This window comes from Mirounga angustirostris, unplaced genomic scaffold (assembly GCF_029215605.1).
Source record: "Mirounga angustirostris isolate CCGP_5_RB_7025 unplaced genomic scaffold, mMirAng1.0.hap1 SCAF_6, whole genome shotgun sequence".
In the NCBI taxonomy this organism is placed as follows: domain Eukaryota; kingdom Metazoa; phylum Chordata; class Mammalia; order Carnivora; family Phocidae; genus Mirounga; species Mirounga angustirostris.
Window position 1 is genome coordinate 101,063,521 of NW_026991714.1, and position 19,873 is coordinate 101,083,393.

The 19,873-nt window shown below is 55.0% G+C and overlaps 1 protein-coding gene across 1 annotated transcript in view; it reads left to right on the forward strand.

Moving 5' to 3' along the window:
• Window positions 1-19,873, forward strand: part of LOC129045890 (cadherin-23-like) — a 328,281-nt gene that overhangs the window by 261,361 nt on the left and 47,047 nt on the right. Inside the window, exons 14-16 of the mRNA XM_054508206.2 lie at window positions 14,808-14,872; window positions 16,763-17,000; window positions 18,572-18,677. Of these exons, the coding sequence (XP_054364181.2) occupies window positions 14,808-14,872; window positions 16,763-17,000; window positions 18,572-18,677 (409 nt within the window). The remainder of the gene's footprint in view (window positions 1-14,807; window positions 14,873-16,762; window positions 17,001-18,571; window positions 18,678-19,873) is intronic.

Sequence of the window (19,873 nt, forward strand, 5' to 3'; positions counted from 1 at the left end):
CTTCTGTTCCACTGATCTATGTGTCTGTTCTTATGCTGGTGTCCTGTTTCCATTACTATGGCTTTATTATACAGTTGGAAATGAGGGCACATGATGCCTCCAGCTTTGTTCTTTTTTGTCAAGATGACTTTGGCTGTTTGGGGTCTTTTATGGTTCCATATAAGTCTTACGATTGTTCTATTTTGGGGGGGATGCCATTGGAATTTTGGTAGTGATTACTTTGAATCTGTAGATTGCTTTGCGTAGTGTTGACATTTTAACAATATTCATTCTTCCAATCTGTAAGCATGGAGTGTCTTTCCATTTGTGTCTTCCTCAACTTCTTTTGTCACATCTTACAGTTTTTACCTTAGTGTATTCTATTTTAGTCCACCAAATTTTATTTTTAAAAATGCTAATCATGACCCACTAAATTGATTTCATGACCAACTAATGCAAGTTTGAACATCTCCAGAAAAAGCCTCCTCTACTTTACTATGCAATGATGATGGTGGTGGTGGTGGTGGTGGTATTAGCTCATGTTCCTCAAGTGCTCACTACAGGAGGCAGGGTGGTAAAGACCCCAAGCTCCAGACTTAAACCTCTGCCATTTCTGAGCTATATGGCTTTGAATAGGTTACTTGTATCAGCAATGATCCAGTACAGCTACCAGTCACAGAAACCCCCCAAATAGTTTCTTAAACAAGATTGAAGTGTATTTCTCTCCCATACCCATTTCTACGATGTGGCCCTCATCTTCATAGTCTAAGGTGGTTGCTAGAGCTCCAGCCATCACATCCATATTCTAAGCTGCAGAATGAAGGACATGAAGAAGGGTACTCTCCTTCCCTTTTGAGAAGACTTCCTAGAAATATCTTGCAAACTTTTGCTTTCATCTCATTGACCAGAACTTAATTATATGACCATGCTTGTCTACAAAGGAAGCTGGCCAATGTAGTATTTTTGGCAGAGAGTGTTGTGCCACCTAAAAATAATTTTTGTTCAGTTGAAAAAGAGAGCATGGATGTTTAGTCTCTGCCGAATAACCTCTCGTGTGCCTCAGTTTTCTCTTCTGGAAAATGGTGATGAGGTTCGTTCCTTATGGATGTGTTGGGGAGCTTCAATGAGATAATACACATAAAGAACCTAGCACATGTCAGCACAGTGTCTGACACAGAATAGGTGCTAAACAAACAACAGGTACTATTATCACATGCCCTGCCGAGCTCAGCAACTATGTGTGTTACCTCATTGAACACCCCCCCATGACGCCCTAGTGAGGTAGAAATTAGCCTCCCCATTTTATAAATGAGAGCATTGAGATTCAGAGAAATTAGGTGTTTTCCTGACGCCGTATCTGCGGAAGGGGCAGAGCTGAGGCATGAATCCTTGTTTCTAGAATGCCCAAGTCCTTTCCCTTCACCATGAACTAACACAGCCTCCTCACAGAGACTGAATTGCTCCCTGAGAGCCCGGTGAAACTGTGGGGCCCAGAGGTATGACAAGATGCACACTGAACTTGACCGGGTGATATCCAAGCTGAATCCAAGGCCAGGGCTCCCTCTGTCTGCTGAGCCACCTACAGCTGGTACCCCCTTCCCAGAGGAGAAACAGGACTGAGACAAAAGACCCCTCTAAGCTCCACTTGTAACAAGATCTGTAAACTTAGGGTCTGGAAGATAAAGGTCTTCAGTTTGTTGAATGACCCTGGGCAAGCCCCTTTTCTGTGCAAGCCTCAGTTTCTCCGTCTGCAAAATGGAGGGAATGCCGCTCATCCCTCTCCCTGTTCTGGGGACATTGTTAGAACAGTGTGACCGGCATGTTTTGAAGTACTTGGGAAACAAGTCTTTGTAAAGGAGATATGCTGCTTTCCTATCAGCGAGCTTCCGTGCGTGAGAACATTCTGACTACTGGAGGTGGGGTGGGCAGGGGAGAGGGGGGGACCCAAATGTCTGTGAGTAGGTGCTGCTTCTCAGGCATGAGTGCTCCCAGCACTCACCGAATGTGACTGTCTTGCCATCAAGCCCTGGGCTGAAGCGGCCCAGGTGAGTGAGGGCTAGGGCTGCAGGCCTCTGCTGGTCTCAGAGATCACGGGTGATTTATAGTTCCTGCGTCGGACTTTGACCTTAATTTCTTCTGTCGTTGTGGGGCTGTAAAATGCATTAGGGACTCGCAGGCGGAGTGATGGAGAATGTCAGGCGGGCAATCATGTGGGCATTTAATCTATCAGATGTGTGGCTTGCCATTTAGGGAGACAACAAGACAATGTGGAATCAATACGGTTCATTAGCGAGCAGCCCACGCTGGCCCAATCAGTGCCCGCCAATGGCAGCAGGCATGGGGGGCGTGCCACCTGGGCTCTAAGTCACCTTGGGGTGAGGACACGTCCTGGCGCATGGGTGGGACCAGCCCCAGCCCAGGTACCTCTCCCCGCCTTCTCGCAAGACCTGGAGCTTCCTGTTGCATCCTACGGGGGGCAAGGGGGAAGAGGGTCAGAGTCAGGGCAGGGGTGTGTGGTGAGATCCGGTAATGGGGGAGCCGTGGTTTGACTGCACTCCCAGGGGGCTGATTAGACTGTCTTGTCTTCTTCCTTCCATCTCCTCTGCACGTAAGGTCTCACTTAACTGAGCCTCAGCCCCGGTGTCTGGCCCCACATCTCTCTGGCACCCTCCCCTTCTCATCCTCTACCACACAATCCCAGCTTGATAACTGGCCCCAGAGGGGCCCTGCGTCCCTTCTGATGGTGAATGTCTCGTTCACCCCCAGGCAGCCAGTTGCCCTCCCTCCTGCATCCCCAGAAAATGGCTTTCTGTAGCCCAGTTTTCTTTGTTTGATGGTCAGAGGTGATTTTTTTTTAAAGTCACTCAGTTGAGTCCTCTTCAAACCCAAGGGCGTGAGGAAATGGACAGCAGTGTAGATGGGTTAAGAATTGAATTTTTTCTTCCTTTTGGTTTTGTGTGTGTGAATGTCGGACAGAGTAGGGTTCAAATCTCAGCTCCGCCAGGGACCAGCTGTGGGACTCTGAGCTAGTGGCAACTGTGAGGACAGGGACGTGCTGTCTGGCTGCCGCGTGTGCCCAGCACCCAGCCTGTGTGTCAGGCCTGGCTCCCCCAGACGCAGACCCTGAGACAGGACTCGTGGGCCAGCAGTTTACTTGGGAGAGGTGGCCCCAGGAAACCCGGGCCTGGGAAGTGAGAGGAGGTCACTGATGGGGGCGTTGTGAGGCCACTTACCATGGGGGGCTATTGGAGCTCTGTCCACTGAGACATCCGAGGGGAGAGTGAGCCCGTCCACCTCAGGGCAAGGAGGCTGGGGCATTGATCCATCGCCTCCAGCCCCCACTGAGTGACGGCAGCTTCTGGGGATGTGGGTACCCTGCCAGGCCAACTGCTTCCTTGGGAAAAAAGCCTGCAGGCCAAGAGAGGCCCAGGTCCTGTTAGGAAAGCAGCCTCTTCTGGGCGGAGGTGAGCAGCAGGGGTTTGTGTGTGGTGCTGGAAGCTTCCACCAGCTGGGGCACTTTCCCCATCTGTAAAACGAGGGCGGCCTTTGGACTTATTTCACACAGTGGGAATGGAAGTGGAATGTGGACTAAACCAGGCTGAGCTGCTGTGACTGGTTTTCTAGTTATTATCAGCTGCAGCTGCTTCATCCGTAAAATGGGACTATGATTCCCATCTTGCTGGTGCTTTTAAGGATTCGGGACAGACTGTGTCAAGTTCCTCATGCAATGCCAGGCCCACAGGTGATGCTCAGCAAGGCAGTGATCTCAGTTATCCCTGTGCCTCTGAGGGGGGCCCCCCATCCCCCAGAGATGCCGGCTCCCGCATCTCCCCAGCAGTCGGCCCAGGGCCCACCAGGCCCGCCCAGATCCTGGGCGCTGGCAGCCGCCTGCCACCCTGACAGCCTCTGACATCCTGTAATTGCTTTCCCAGGGAGACTCCTTTAAGCACAGAGCTGCTGGCCAGAGCAATTTGCTCCCCATCAATTTTTATTTCCAGGTTTTAAAATAAAGAGAAATAAAGACGGGGGTAGGGGAGCCCAAGAACAATACCGTGTCTGCAAGAACAAACAAGCAGGGGACCCCTCATGCCCGGAGAGCACCTGTCAGCCCCATCCTCATCCCGCCTCCCCCTGTCACACTGACAAGACGGACGCCTTCACACGTGGGGCGGGGGCCAGCAGGAGGGCTCCTGCAGGGCTGAGACACATCCCCTCCACCCCCGCCTGGCCTGCAGGGAGCCCAGGACTGTTGGAATTGGGGGTGGAAAACTAATACCTGCTCCCCTGGAGGCGGTTCCCCCTGCCAGGCACCGATCTAAAGTGCCTTACGTGCAACACCTTCTTTAATCCTCACGATGACCCCGTGAGGCAGGTACTATTATCAGGTCCATTTAACAGATGAGAGAGCTGAAGCTTAGAGTACATGTTTCTGTGGTGGTTCCTCCTTCTCTCTCCATCCTTTTCCTCCTCTCTTTCTCCTCCCCCTACCATCGTATCTTTCTGGGGCCCTTGCCTCCTCAGAAGTCTGTCTATTCAGAAGTGGAGACTCCTGGCTTACCACTGGTAGGAAGGACCTCGTAAGTCCTTCTTCATATATAATCTCTTGACTCCGCTGCAGTTTGTGGAGGGCTTCCTGTGTGCCATGCACTGGCTGGATGCAGGGGATGCGTGCGGAACAAGACAGGTCCTGCCCTCAGAAAGCTTACAGTCTGTGGGAGGAGATAGCCGGTGAACACTCACCCCGATGTTCCTGCCGAAACCATGCCCTTCTCCCCACCGCATCCGGCCACCAGCAACCACCATGACCACCCCAGCTCCTAGCACAGGCAGCAGCAAGCGGGCAGCTGAGTGAGCTTTTTCAGATGTAAATAGGTCCCGTTAGCTGAGCCTGCAGGGGTGAGAAGGAGCGCTGTTGGCCCAGGGCAGTGGAGTGCAAGGGTTGTAAGGACTGTCCTGTTGGGAGCCCGAAAAACTGGGTGGCAGGAGCAGAGTGATCCAGAGATGGCTCAGAGAGGAAGTCAGAGGCTGCAGAGACTGGCCCACCTCAGGGATCATGGAAGACAGTTTGGATTTTGTCTTAAATGCCCTGGGAGCCTTCTGAGCTGGCCAATGGGGGTCTCCTATCATCAGTCTGGCTCTGGCAGAGGATGGGCTATTGACGCCAGAGTAGAAGAGGCAGGTGGGTCAGGAGGTCGTGTAGCACACAGGCCCTGAAGCCCGCTGTCTTACTCGGGGTCCTGCAGCTGAATGGTTGCAGCAGAAGCTGGACCAGAACCCGGATCTCACTCTGCCATCCTGTTGGTATTTTCATGACCCCTCACTTAGCCCAAATCCTTTGTGAGGCTCGGTGCCTCCAAGGAGAAGCCCAGTCTGTCCCTTGAGGCACAAAGAGGCCAGCAGGGTTAGCAGAGAGGCTTTAACGTGACTTGCACAGCAATCGGTTGTTAGTGGCTGTAGGGAAAACAGTGTTGAGAGATCCCGAGGACCTCCATGCCCTCGGCACCATGGTGAGTCAGTCTGCCATGGGCATGGGTAACGGAGTCATGGCTGTCCATCCCTGATCCATAATGGGACACGAGGGAGGAGAGGCCCTCTTCCCTTCCCCCACCACCAGCTGGGCCCCCACCCTTTTGTAACTCCACCCCCCCATGAGTGACTCCACTGTCCCATGTGCTCTGAGCCTCTGTCTCCAGGCCCGGACTCCCCAGCGGCACCCTCTTGTCCTAAGGCCTCTTATGTGCCCAGAAAGCCAAGAGCAGGGCCCAGGAGCTTTCCTGATTATATTTCTCTCCCTAGGATCTACAGTGTCCCTGAGCTCTCTCCTGCACCCTATTGTTCACTCCCTGGTACCACTGCCCACAGGGTTACCCTTGGTTCTCAGCACCTACACAGCATTTTCCTTAGAGCTACTGGCTCCTTCCTCTCCTCTGAGGAGTGTGACCATCCCCCTGGCCGGCACCCCCGCGAAGGTGCTTAGAACAGTAGCTTCCAGCCAAACCCTCCTGCCCGCCTAACACCACAGGCTCACCCATCAGCCCCAGCTTCCTTCTAGATGATGAGCGAAACTGATACACCCAGCATTTCCCCCAGAAGCGCGGGGCCGACTAAACATTTCCCAGCCATTGGCTTCTGCCTCGTGTCCTAGAAAGGACTCAAAATCCTCTCGCAGTGTGCCGTGGGAGGGAGTGCGGGAGCACGGGAGAGGACCAGGCCTCATGGGTCTGATGAGGCCAAGTGGAGGTCCCGCGGCCTCTGGCCTCCTGGCTCCCGCGGAGCCCCTCCTGCCTCATGCTGGCCACACCAGCCTCCCAGAGCTTGCAAGAGTGCAGTTAATCTCCCATAGTTTAAGGAGTTATTCAGAGAGGCTCAGCGAATGATGAATGTGGAAAGCATTACCAGCAAAGCACCGGGGCTCCATGGAGCTGTTTAAAAATGCATTCTCCCATGTAAATTTCTGCTCCATCAATCCTTATGACATGTCAAACATTGCTATTGTTTCCTGAACAAATTGTACAGTGTGCCCTTCTCTGCAGATTTGTGCACGGGAGCAGAACTGCTCGCCGGCGCCCACCGCCTGCCACCATTGTGAGGACCCAGGGCTGCTGGGGAGGCAGCTGGGCCCGCCTTGCTTCAGAACAGAAGCCCCGTGCGGGGTGTCTGGGCGAGCATGCGTGACGGGGGTGCGGGCGCTGGTGGGGAGTGATTGAGTGAGTGCCTGCTGGCTGTCAGCCTGCAGGGAAGCGCACACAGGTGGCGGGGAAGGGGTGCGGAGGGGCCACAGGGGCTGAAACCAGGATGCGGTGGGAGTTGCCCGAGACTGAGGGTGGGTGCAAGTGTGTGCATGTGTGTGTGAGATTGTGTAGTGGGATGGGGTCCACCTGAGCCAGAGAGAAAGAAGATTTCTATGGGAGGCAGGAGGACAGGGATATTTTGGGGGCTGTCTGAGCCATAGGGAGAGGAAGAGAGAGGGTGTGTGTGAGAGAGAGAGAGCGAGAAGGGTGGGGAAGCGCGAGGACACAGGAAGAGAGAAGATGCAAGAACAGGACTTTCAGGCTATAGAGAAGGGTGGAGGCTGTTTGAAACTGTGAGAGAGGAGGTTGTCTGTCCCCAGGGAGGGATCAGCACTGTCAGAGTGGTGGCAGTTCGGAGGGAGACCCGGGAGAAGGCCAGAGCAGGCAGGAGTCAGCTCGGGGCCTAAGGCCCAGTGTCCGTGATGGACCTTTGTGAGGCTATTAAGACAGACGGTAGTGAGGTGCAGACATACGTGATGGGGACAGTGTGTCAGCGAGGGAGGCCCTTGGTCCAGAGCAAATGAATGGAAGAGGGTAGGAGATGGTGACGGCTCATTGTGAAAATAGGCTGGATCAGAAGGGGGCCCTTGGGAGGGGTTGGCACCTAACCACTTGTGAAATGGTGGGTCCTGGGAGTGGGTGTGAGATGTGATGAGCTGGGCTGGGCACAGAACCCTGGCATACAAGTTAAAGGGAGTGCTGTACCCAGAGGGTTCTGGGTGAAGAGCCCTGGGTGGGGTTGGGAAGGGTGCCCACAGCCAGCCTGACTTTAGCAGGGGACAGCCTCTCCCAGTCTAGGTCCTGAGCCACATGCACATATCAAGACCAAGCCTGGGCAGAGGTGGGGGGGCCTTATTTGAGGGCCAAGGGTCTCGGCTGAGGGCCTGCCTCCTGGGAAACCACAGCCAGAGACCCCTGCTTCCTCTGCTGACGGGCATGGCCAGAGGTGCTGGAGCCGACCCCTTCCAGGCAGAGGCTGGGGCAGAGCCATTATGGCAAGAAGGAGACTGCCTGCGGGACTCGTCTGGCTTCTGGAGGGCAAGGACAGTGACCTGGTAGGGGCACCCTGGATCTCATGGCTGAGCTCTCAAACTGCAGGAAGACACCTCTTCCCCAGCCCCACCAACAGGGGCAGCAGGGGAGGGGAGTGGTTACTAGCACGCGAGAGCACAGTTGAGTTCATATCTTGTACCATGGCCATTTGACCTTGAACAAGTTGATTGATCTCTCTGAGCCTCAGTTCCATCTGTAAAATGGGGATAACATTGGTTCTGGTCCCCCCATCACCAGGGTAGGGCTGTCAGGAAGATGGAATGAAATAAGGTGTGGCAAAACGTTGGGCACGGTGCATAGCTCAAAGTATGTGCTCGAAGGGCGATGGCCAGGGGCACCATCTTAACCTCCCCGTAGCCAAGGGAAGATGGGCATTTCCGACTCAGGCCTGACCAGTCTGGGAATTTGGCTATTCCCCCACTGCAGGCTCACCTTGTCTTAACCTTTGGAATTTCCCCCACCATGCGTGCGTATTTATTTTTTTCCTTTTTGTCAGCAGAAGAAAATTACACTTCGGCCGGCATTGTCCATCACGGAAATAAGCACTCACGATGCAATTATAAAGGCCCAGATGAGGGAATTAGTTTTGCTGGTAATGCCAATGTTGGGGAGAATCAGAGGAGATGCCCTATAAACTGGGAGCTGGAAAGCAGCCAGTCCCAGCTGCACCCTCTCCCCAAGGCCAGCGGCGGGGGCAGCTGCGGACCCTGCGTGCAGGCCCCTCTTCCTGGGCGGCACCCACTTGCGCTGGAGGAGGCTGGTGCTCTGAGCTGCCTCTGAGCTCCGTACCTGCCATAGGGCCCTTCTCCCCAGGAGCTCCCAAGGGCTTCTCATGTCCGGCCGGTGGCCGCCCCATAGACCCAAATACACCCAGATGAAGAGATCTTTCCCGGGGTCTAAAATAGCAGCCCTGTCACCTGCTAGCCCCTTTGCTCTCCTCACGGTTGTTACCATCATCTGAAATTACGTTCTTCAGCTAGTTCTCCCCTGCATTCTCGTCTTCTGCCCTTCCCATCTGTAAGTCACATTCCAGCAAGGGGGTTGGCTTACCCATAGCCATGACTCCAGGGCCTGGTATGGCTGCTGGCACATTGCAAGAGCCCGGAAGATATTTACTGAATACTCGACTGAAGGCCTAGTCGTTGTCTTCACGAAGGTTCTCTCCGTGATGTGCCAGGTGTCCTCCATCTGCCCCTCTAGACCCACTCGGCCCCTTCCCACCTGCTCTGCACATGCCCCAGCAGGCTGACGGCATGGGCCATTTGCTGAGTCCCCCTACTCAAGCTGCAGAGCTCGGGGGGACATCAGAGCTTGAGAAACTCATTGGAGAGGCTTTAGAAACATCAGCTGTGCCCCCCGGGTGAGCTGAACGGCCCTGCTCTGGCAGCTCACTGCCCACGGTGGTGTCTGCTGATGGGGGACATCAGCCCCCCAGAAGGAAGGGCATGCCAGCCCTCAGTGACTGACGGTGGAAATCCCAGGTTTTACTAAATCTGGCAAAGATCTTGACCCCTGTGCTGGCCACAACAGGGGATACAAAAATGAGTTAGATACAGACTTCTCTGTCAAGGGGTGGACAAGGGGCACACACGGGCAGTTTTCAGAAATGGCAAATTCTACCACATATTCCAAAAGAGGTACAGCCAAGGGCTCTCAGGTCAAGAAGAGTGAGCAGTCGGGGAGCTCCTTCAGTGAGCAGGCATTTGGGGCAGGTCCTGAGGGCTGGGCTGGGGTTTGGATGGCAGTTACAGAATGAAGGGGTAGGTACAACCAGGCCATCAGAACCCAGGACAGCCCAGGTGCGTCATGGGGAGGTGGGTACAAGACTGCCAAAGCCAGCCAGGCCTCGACACCAGGGTGCTCGTCTGGAATTAATTCCACAACAATGGGGAGCCACCGAAGATTTTTGAGCAGAGGAAGATCATGTTAGCCATTGGTTTTGATTTCATGCCCCTGGGTAAGCAGTAAAGTGTACCAGAGTGTATCTGTGGGTGAGATTCTAGCCCTGGGGGATGGCAGTGGGTACGCAGAAACAGCAGAGGGGAGGCCTGGAACCCTGGTTTGGCATTTCTTAGAATTCCCAGGTACGGTGTGAGAGCTGGCCAGCTGCGCCGACCCCTTCCCCCATCCCTGTAGCTATCTGACCGGCCCGTGAGACCCCACACATAACCCTGCAGGGAGACAGATATACTCATTCCTAGAATTCTAAAAAAATGCCAGACCAGGGTTCTAGATGAGCACTTCAATTACGCTGCAGGCGTCCCCTCTGCTGTCTCTGCGTACCCCCTGCCATCCCCAGCACTAGAATCTAACCCATAGGTACACACTGGGACACTTTACTGCTTACCAAGACTGGTCATAAGAGACCCAGGGGCAAGAAGTCAAAACCAGTGGCTAACACGACAGGAGAGAGGGTGTTCATGGCACGAGGAGGACATGTGTCCTCTGTGTACAGACCCTGGTCACTCCCAAACCCCTCCCTCCTAAAGTGGGCCCAAGGGTCGCTGTCTATTTGGCACTGGATTCATTTCAGTGGCGCGGACATGAAGCAGGACTTGGGAAGGAGGCTGATTGAAAAGTGCATGAGAAATAGAGTGGGGCAGGCTGTAGGCTGAGCAGGGTGCAGGCCCCAGCAGCGCCCTCCACTGGCCTAGCCCGCATGGCACGCTGCACCTCGGCTACACAGGCCCGACTCAGAGGCACCTAGCCCTCGAGGTGCTAAATGGTTTTAAACACAGGGATTTGGAGGCCAGCTCTGCCACTTAGCAGCGGTGAGCTCTTGGACAGCTTTCCTGTGGATGATCCTGTCTGCTTCCCATTAGGTAAAGGTAAGGAGCAGGGAGTTATAACAGGACCCAGCTCACGGGCCTGGGGCCAGCATGAAAAACGCGTATGTGAACGCATGTTGTGGAGGTGTGTGGATGCAGACGTCGCTGTAGAGGACAGAGATCGTGAGCCATGACCCCGCCGTGTCCCCGGGGAGCCAGACCCGGGGGGAGGAAACACAGCAGCTGAGAGCTTCCTCTTCACGGCACCTTCAGGGCTGGGAGTCTTTCCCAAAGGGCTAAGCCCTAACCCAGCCTTGGGGAGCCGAGGAGGACGGAAGCGGTCCGGGCAGAGGGAGCAGATGGGCTGGGCCACACTGGTCTGGCCTGGGTGAGAGGTGAGGCTGAAGTTGGCAGCAGGGGCTGGGCCACAAGTGTGTGTGGAGGAGGAGGGACCGTCCCCTGAGGGCACCGGGGAGCCCAGGAGGGCCTTGTGGCAGGGCCGCCGAGTGATGGGATTTGCTGCCTCCTCCCAGGCACAGCGCCCTTGGCCTGGCCCCCCTGCCCCTGGCACCGGCCCGAGCACCCCGGCGAGGCCCTCCGAGCCAGTGCTGGCGGCCCCCATCGTGGCAGGGGCACAAAAGCCACTTTTTATCTTCTTCTGATTCTGCTTCGTGCCTTTGAAAGATGAAAGTTCTCCCTCTCCTCTTCACTGGGCATACATATTTCATACGATCATTAGACGGTGGCACTAAAGGACTCACAAACCTTCCCTGGTCAGCATCAGCAGTGCAGGCGGGCAGCGAGAGGCCCCAGGGGAAAGGGGTCACTGTGGGAGCCATGGCTGTGCCCAGCCTGCCGTGGGGGGAGGATGCAGGGACTGGGGCTGGGGGGTTGGAGGCCAGTGTCTGCCCGGGGAGAGTGGACCAGCCCATCTCGTTGTGGCCTCAGCCACTCCAGACTCCAGGGTGAAAGGGCTCGGACAAGGGGGACCTCCGGGGTCCTTCCTGCCCTGACAGTCTGAGTGCAATTTCACAGGTCACCCAGATAGGAAGGGCTTTGTCTCTGAGGCCAGGAACCCCCTCATGGTTTGATGGGGCCCCTCACTTCCTACACAACCCAGCCCTTTCTTCCTCTCCTCCTGATCCCCTCCACACCTCCTAGCTGCTCTCTCGGGTCCCTGGCCTCTTCTCTCAGCCCCTTTTGCTCCCTCCCCTTGGAATCCTGTCTCTTCCCTGGCTTTGCCCCATCTCTGCAACCCCTTCTTACTAGAATTCATTCATTCCTTTTCCAAGCATTCATGCAGCCACTGCTCTGTGCCAGGCCCCGAGTGCTGGGCGGTGAGCCCGGCAGGTGCGGTTCTGCCTCCAATGCCCCCCCAGACCCTTTCCTCTGACCCACCAGGATGCTGAGGCCGGGGGTGGTGATGTTTGGTCACACGGTGACCTGCGCTGTTGACATTGGCCTGGACCTGGGGTCTCCAGGCCACACGGACCCCTCACCAAGGGGCCTGATGGCATCACCAGGCCAAGCTGCACTTTACTACAGTTGAATACTACCACATGTGGTGATGATGATTGGTGGGGCAAAAGGGAACTTAGGGACTCCTCCTCACTTCTCCTCTCGTCCCTGGAAGGGACCTTTTTCTGAGGAGCTTTGTCTCCTCTCCCTTGGAATCACCAGGCGTAGGTTCTTCTGAGAGCAAGCTGTCCTCTCGGTTCAAAAGCAATAACACACTGAGGCCAAGGGCACGGCAAGACAACACCAGCTTCAAATCCCTGTGAAGCCTTGGGGGAGCTCTTTACCTTCTCCGTGCCTCAGTTTCCTTGTCTCTAAATTGGAGGTGGTGCTGATAATAGGACCCACCTTGTAGGGTGATTCTGAAGATAAAATGTGTGACAAGTGCGAGGTGCTCAGTAAATGGCAGTTGTCGTGAGGAGTGGCTCAGGGCACCAGGGAGGGTCTGTCCGGGAATCAGTCCTGCGTATGAGGGGGTTTCCACGGCTCAGCGTCGTCTTTGTCACTTATTCGACATGCATCCCTGAGAACTTATGGTGCACTCGGAGCCTGGCCGAGTGGAAGTCTGCACACAGTCTTCCAGAACGCAGACAGCGGGGACGTTGAATGGGAATCTGGTACAAGAGGCCGCCCCTGGCCCCAGAAATGGCTTCCCCCTGGATAACTGAGATCTGAACCCTTTGGGTCTAAATATTTTTTTTCACTTGGATCGTTTGGTATTGAAATATGTTATTCACTTATCTGCCTTCCTCAACTAAGTATACTGAACACAAATTTTTCTCAAACATTCAGGTTTATCATAACATGGAATTTAATAGATTTCACAAAATCTAGGAACTTGAAAGAGAACCTCAAAAAATACTTAGTACAAAGATACAGAGGGTGGGGGAAATAGAGGTTGGTAAAAGGGTATAAACTTTCGGCTGTAAGGTGAATGAGGTCTGAGGATCTAATGTATAAGATGATGACTACGGTTGATAACACTGTATTGTAGAATTAAAATTTGCTAAGAGAGTAGAACTTAAGTGAACTTAAGTGTTCTCACCAAAAAAGAAAAAAAAAAAGGTAAATAAGGGAGGTGAGATGGATGTGTTAATTAACTCAGTGGGGGACATCCTTTTGTAGTATACACGTATATCAAATCATCACATTGGGGCGCCTGGGTGGCTCAGTTGGTTAAGCGACTGCCTTCGGCTCAGGTCATGATCCTGGAGTCCCGGGATCGAGTCCTGCATCAGGCTCCCTGCTCGGCAGGGAGTCTGCTTCTCCCTCTGACCCTCCCCCCTCTCATGTGCTTGCTCTCTCTCATTCTCTCTCTCTCAAATAAATAAAATCTTAAAAAAAAAAAAATCAAATCATCACATTGTACACCTTAGATTTGTTACCATTTTATTTGTCCATTATACCTCACTAAAGCTAAAAAATAAAAGAAACAGATTTTTATTAGCAGAAACTCTATCCAATCACAGTCTCATCAAGAAGCCCTGAATGTAAAGCAGATGTCCGCAAGGTCAGCCCACAGCCTTTGCCCCTGCTATGTGGCAGCAGCCACAGGCTGTCCCGCTCCAGGGCAGTGAGTGGCCTGAGAAGGGGGCAGAGTCCCAGTGCCCAGCACACAGTGTATGCTTAATAAGGAATGAACGAACGAATGAATGGTGTCATTTCACCTACACTGTGGACTATGGCCGGGCCAAGAATGAGGCAGAAGCCGGAAGTCCCACCCACAAAAGCCAAACCTCTGCTGAAACTGCCCTCGTCCTGGAGAAGGCAGGAGATGGAGGGGGGCCCCACTGGGGTGGCCTAAAGAAAGGAACTGCAGGCTGAGAGTCGGGATCCCTGTTTCTGCCTCCCTTTGCTCGTAACCTGGCTCGTGACCTAGAATGGGCCTCACTGGGGTCGGGGCCTCAGTTTTGTGATCTGCAAAATGGGTGGAAATGTCTGTCTTCCTCATCATGTGGGACAGTTGTGAGGATAAAATGAGGTCATGATAACCATACGTGGTCTTTGAAAATGTAAAAGGCAGGACAACAGGACAGGCGGGCAGTGGTCACCACCATTGCCACAGTCATCCGTGTGAGGCAGGCCTCTCCTCCTCCTCCCCCGTTTCTTTCGACTGCAAGTGGCAGAAGCCAGGCGGGACCAGCCCGGGTAAAAGAGGTCTTGCTAGACTCACAAACCAAACTGAGGCTGGAAGGGGTGTCAGGGGCAGGACTCTAGAATCGCCCCTTCCCCGAGGGGCCTTTCCCACCAGGAAGCACATCCCACATGGATGCTTTGGGGACTGGGAGAGAAGCACTGGAAGAGTCCACCAGATGGTGGAACCCACTTCCACCTTTGTTTGCAATACTTTGCAAACCTTCAAGTTGCGACCCCCAAGCCACAGGTCCAAGACCCCTTCCCCAAGCCCTCTGAGCCTCTGCAGAGCATAAGCCTGCCTGGCCTGATAGGAGTCCAGAGGGGGTGGTTTCCCCACGTTAGAGATTTAGGCAGAAGACCGATCCTCCAGAACTGGGCTCTCCACTGTCACTGTCAATAGTGCTTGGTGCCTCGGGGCCCCCGTACAGAACAACGAACGCACCTCTAGAAAATGCAGCCAGAGGAGTTGCGTGGGAGGACCACGGGTTGGCTATGGACATTTCCCGGTGAGATCAGGAGCCTCGCTGGGTCTGGCAGCAGTGACTTCTCATTCTGACCTTTGCAGGCAACAGACAATGACGTGGGCACCTTTGGGGAAGTCAACTACTTCTTCAGCGATGATCCTGACCGGTAAGACCCTGCCCCAATGCCCCCCAACCCCGTCCCCACCCCAGCAGTGGCACTCGGCTACTCTCAAGGTTCAGGAAACTTCTCAGTGCCCGGGGAGGGTGCTGTGCCGCCGTGGCTAGAGCACTGAGCGGGGAGTCAGAACCCACGGGCGCCACGGCCAGCGTCACCCTGGCCGTGGCACAGTCTTGGTCAAGTCCTCTAAACTCTCGGAGGCATCGCTTCTCTGACCCTCAAAAGATAGCCTTTAGCTTTGGGAATGAAGCAGCTCGGAAACACTGGTGACAGCTCCTAGCGAAGGCCATAGCAGCAGCTAGCATCTGGGAACCCTTGCTGTGTGTCAGGCTCTGCGCCCAGGGCTTGCCGCACGTGATCGGATTTCATCCCCCCAAGCACTGGTCACTGTTATCATCTGCGCTTTGCAGAGGAGGAAACTCAGAGAGGCTGAGTCATTTGCCCAAAGTCACACAGCTGGTAAGCTCTAGGGCCTGGCCTCTGCATGTGGTCTTCACCACCGGGATGCCCGGCCTCCAGCAGGAGGGGGCCCGCCTCGTACCTCAGCCGTCGGGTGGGTGGCTTGCATCACCACCTGGCTGGGGGAGCCTTGCCCTGTCACCCACCATGCCTCTGGGCCATCTCTTTCCCTTGTCCTCAGTTAAGCCGAAGGGGAAACCCTCTCATTTTTAACATGATCAAAAGCCAAGTTGAAGTCAGAGAGCAGGTCTGCTTCTAAAAATGAAGGGTCTGATGCATCTGGACGCTCGACAGGATGAGGAAGACAGTGGCTGTCAGCTTGCATTCTGGGCCCTGGCTGTCTGTGGGAGTGCTTGGGAAGAGACAGAGATTGTTAGGCACATCTGGCCGTTCTCTGCCACTCCGGTTGGAGCGTCAAGAGGGGAGGAAGGAGGGCGCCTGGGTGGCTCAGTTGGTTGAGCGACTGCCTTCGGCTCAGGTCATGATCCTGGAGTCCCTGGATCGAGTCCCGCATCGGGCTCCCTGCTCAGCGGGGAGCCTGCTTCTCCCTCTGACCCTCCCCCCTCTCATGTGCTCTCTCTCTCTCATTCTCTCTGTCTCAAATAAATAAATAAAATCTTTAAAAAAAAAAAAAAAAGAGGGGAGGAAGGAGCCAGCCATAGGAGGCATGCACAGGGCACCTCTATCCCTCAGGGCACCCGTGTCCACACGGCCTCGTCCTGGTCAACTTGGGTTTCCTTATCTCTTCCCATCTTCTTTCCTGGTCTTGGAGCCAGGACCTTCCAGACTCGGAGGACCAGATCCGGGCATACAGGTGCCAACTTCCAACTCAAGGGAGGCTCCCAAGGGGCTGTTTAGAGGAGGCGGCCAGATGGATGGTCTCGCTGGACCTCATTTCTCTCGGGGAGACAGTTGCTAGGCTCTTAGCCAAGGCTCCGCCCTGGAGCAGAAGAGAAGGGCTCTCTCCCGAGAGATGACCAACCACCCCTCTCCTAGCTGGATGCTTTACCACCCACTTAAAACATTTTGGTGCAAAACCATCTGGGATGGCAGAATTTCTGACCATGATTGTTTTCCAGCATCTAAACATCTACAGTAGGCAGAAACTCCTGTTCACAGCAGGAGGAGGGTCATTCTGCCTGAGTTTCTTCTCTGACGAGATCAACCTGCTCCTGCCCTTTCAGTACCCGACTGTTCCCCTCCCCCATGTGGTCCTCACCCCTGCCCACCACCTCGCACCCCACTCCCTGTTAGAAATAGGCACTCTTCTGATTCAGGGTAAGTGAAAAGACAGCAGATTTCTGACTTTATTCTGTTTATCACCTCGGGCAAGGACAGGCTGGTAAATACAGGCCTTATCTGTGAGCCGCTTTGCTTTACACCAAGGTCCCTTTCTCTCCCCTGTCCCGCCTGACACAGGTTCTCTCTGGACAAGGACACAGGGCTCATCATGCTCATCGCCAAACTGGACTATGAGCTCATCCAGCGCTTCACCTTGACAGTCATTGCCCGGGATGGGGGTGGTGAGGAGACCACAGGCCGGGTCAGGATCAACGTGTTGGACGTCAACGACAACGTGCCCACCTTCCAGAAGGATGCCTATGTGGGGGCCCTGAGGGAGAACGAGCCTTCTGTCACCCAGCTGGTGCGGCTCCGGGTAAGATGCCAGAGCATCCTGCGGTCCCGCCCTCCTCCCATCCTCCCCTCGGCGCCCTCGGCCTGCCCACCGCCCTGTGGAAGCTGCCGCAAGAGAGGCCAGCCTGCCATCCACAAAGAATTCAGCCCCAATTTGCGTCAGGCCTCTGAGCATTCCCTCGTGTCCCTGGCAACCGAGTGGGGCAAGTGTCTGGGTCAGGTTAAATTTCAGGTCACTGTTCAGCAAGGGAATGTCCTCCCCCTCTCCCTTGGCAAGTGGTGAGCAGGATCTCACAGAAGGACCTCCATCCGGGCCCCTTGGTGGCTGCTTAGAATCTGGAATGGCCCCAGCTAGAAGGAACCAGAGACCATGTCACGGAAGGGGAAACGGGAGGGGAGAGGCAGTCCCCAGAGGCACGAGGAGGCAGTGGGGTAGTAGAGCCAGGACCAGAACTCGGGACCCCACACTCCCAGTGTCCTCCTGCAGTGAGTTCCCCCAAGGCAGAGTAACTCTGACCAGAGACTTCTTAATGTCCCCACTCCCCTCCCCCAGTGGGCCCACCCAGACTGAGAGGACCCAGAGCCTCCCTTTAGAACTGGATTCTGAAGCATGCAGGGATGAAGGCAAGGGACCAGGGGTGGGCACGGGGGATGCAGAGAAGGCAGAACCCACCGACCGTGCCGTCACGCCCCACTCAGCTCCCAGTACACCAGAGTGGTGGGATGGCTTGGAGGCTCTCTCGGAACAGAGACCTCTGAAAAGCAGCTAATTAATTCAGTCAGACCGTCAAGGGGAAGAGAGATCTCTGACCTCATTCCAGGACATTCCCTCCATTTTGCATTCATGCAGTATACATTTATTTGACACCTACTGTGTGCCAAAGATTGTGCCGGACTGTAGGTATACAGCAGCCATCAAGAAGTGGAAGGTTCCTAGGGCGCCTGGGTGGCTCAGTCGTTAAGCGTCTGCCTTCGGCTCTGGTCATGATCCCAGGGCCCTGGGATCGAGCCCTGCATAGGGGTCCCTGCTCCACGGGAAGCCTGCTTCTCCCTCTCCCACTCCCCCTGCTTGTGTTCCCTCTCTCGCTGTCTCTCTCTGTTAAATAAATAAATAAAATCTTAAAAAAAAAAAAAAAAAAAAGAAGTGTAAGGTTCCTGCTGGCATGGAGCTGACAGTCTGAGGGAGGCAAGCAAAAACGGAACAGGAAGCCACAGCTAGGTGCAGAGGGACTAATGGGGTGCATAGCGCGGGGCCTACCTGGTCCAGAGGTCAGGGAAGGCCTCTGTGGGTGGGGTGTTCAAGCTGAGACTGAAGGATCTGGGAGATGGTCGTGCCAATGGTGGTGACCCTCTCCATCCCGGGGTAAGCCCTGGCCTTCCCTCTTTCCCCTAGGCCTCCAGCTGACCTTCTAGATTCCCACGCTACCTCCACACCCCGACATGAGGTGTGTCTGCTGGGAGCCAGAGGGTGGCCTCCGGCTGAGGGACAAGGAGGGCCTGGATCACCCAAAGCAGGGGATCCCGAGGGGGCAGTTCTCCCCTCCCGCCCAGCCTCTGAGGGCTCATGGGCCCTGTCTGTACTCTTCCCTCTAGGCAACGGATGAAGACTCCCCTCCCAACAACCAGATCACCTACAGCATCGTCAACGCTTCCGCCTTTGGCAGCTACTTCGACATCAGTGTGTATGAGGGCTACGGAGGTAGGCGTGCTGGGGACGAGGGCCCAGCCCAGGGAGGAGGGGCGGTGGGCCAGAGCAGGGCTGCACCCTCATGCCCCTCTGAGGAGGGGGGTGGCCGTCTGTCTCCTAGACACCCTGGACAACCCAGGGAGCTGGTCCACAGCCCATCAGCGGGGGCGAGTGACACAGGCCTGGCATCGCCCTTCTCTAGGATCAGCTCTGTCTTTCTCTGGGTCTCAGGCCACGGGCAGCCCCTCATCCAATATTACCACAGTCTGCAGGGCCCCTCGTTCTTACCCAGGCTGCCTGGCCAGGTCCATAAGGTAGAGGCTTGTCAGCCACACTTCCCGATGCTCTGGGCCTGCTTCAGCTGCCTCCCAGGCGGTGGCCACTCCCTGCTTGGCTCAGGCACAGTCCCAGACTCTGGACCTTGCCCCGCCAGCCCCCTGTGACTCCTGATCCCCGGAACCCAGGAAGGGGGTAGCAGCAGTAGCCTTCAGCTCCAAGATCTTGAGACCCTGTTGTTTTTCAGATGAGGGGCAACAAAGGCCCAGAGACAGGGAGTGACTTGCCCGAGGTCATACAGCAGAGGGGTCCAACGACACTGGGGTGATCTGACTCTTGGTTGCCTCTGCAGCCTCTTCTTTCAGCACCTCTGTCTCCACACCGAACCCAGCCTCTTTGAATCCCTTGACACTCTCCTCTTAGGGGTCACTTTCATGTCTTTGCAGAGTCTATTCCTTCTGCCAGGAAAACCCTTCCTCCCAGTCTCTTTGTTCTGCCTCCCTTTGGCCTTTAAGCTGATAACCTCTGGCTAGCTTTAAAGGTTCATTTGGACCTCCCCTCTTCTGGGAAGCTTCCCAAATGCTTGAAGATGGGTTAGGTGCCCCCAACGCAGAACAGATGTGCTTTGGGTGACTCTGAGTCCAGCACTCTGTCCTCTTCTTGACTAGACCCTCCCTTAGGTTTTATATTACTAAAGCAATGCTTTTGCTTCCATTTTCCACATAGAAAGTGGTGATTTCATATTGTCGTAATGCCCCGGCAGACCACCTGTGCCCCCCACGCCAGAGCCAATATGCCTTCCCTCCCCAGGCAGGAGCGACCCATGGGAGAGCTCAGGCATATGCAGTGGTGGGGACAGGAGAGGGGGGCATCTCTCAGCTCCCCCCAAATCCTCCCTCTCCACCTCTGCCTGCCTCTGGCTTTAGGGGTGT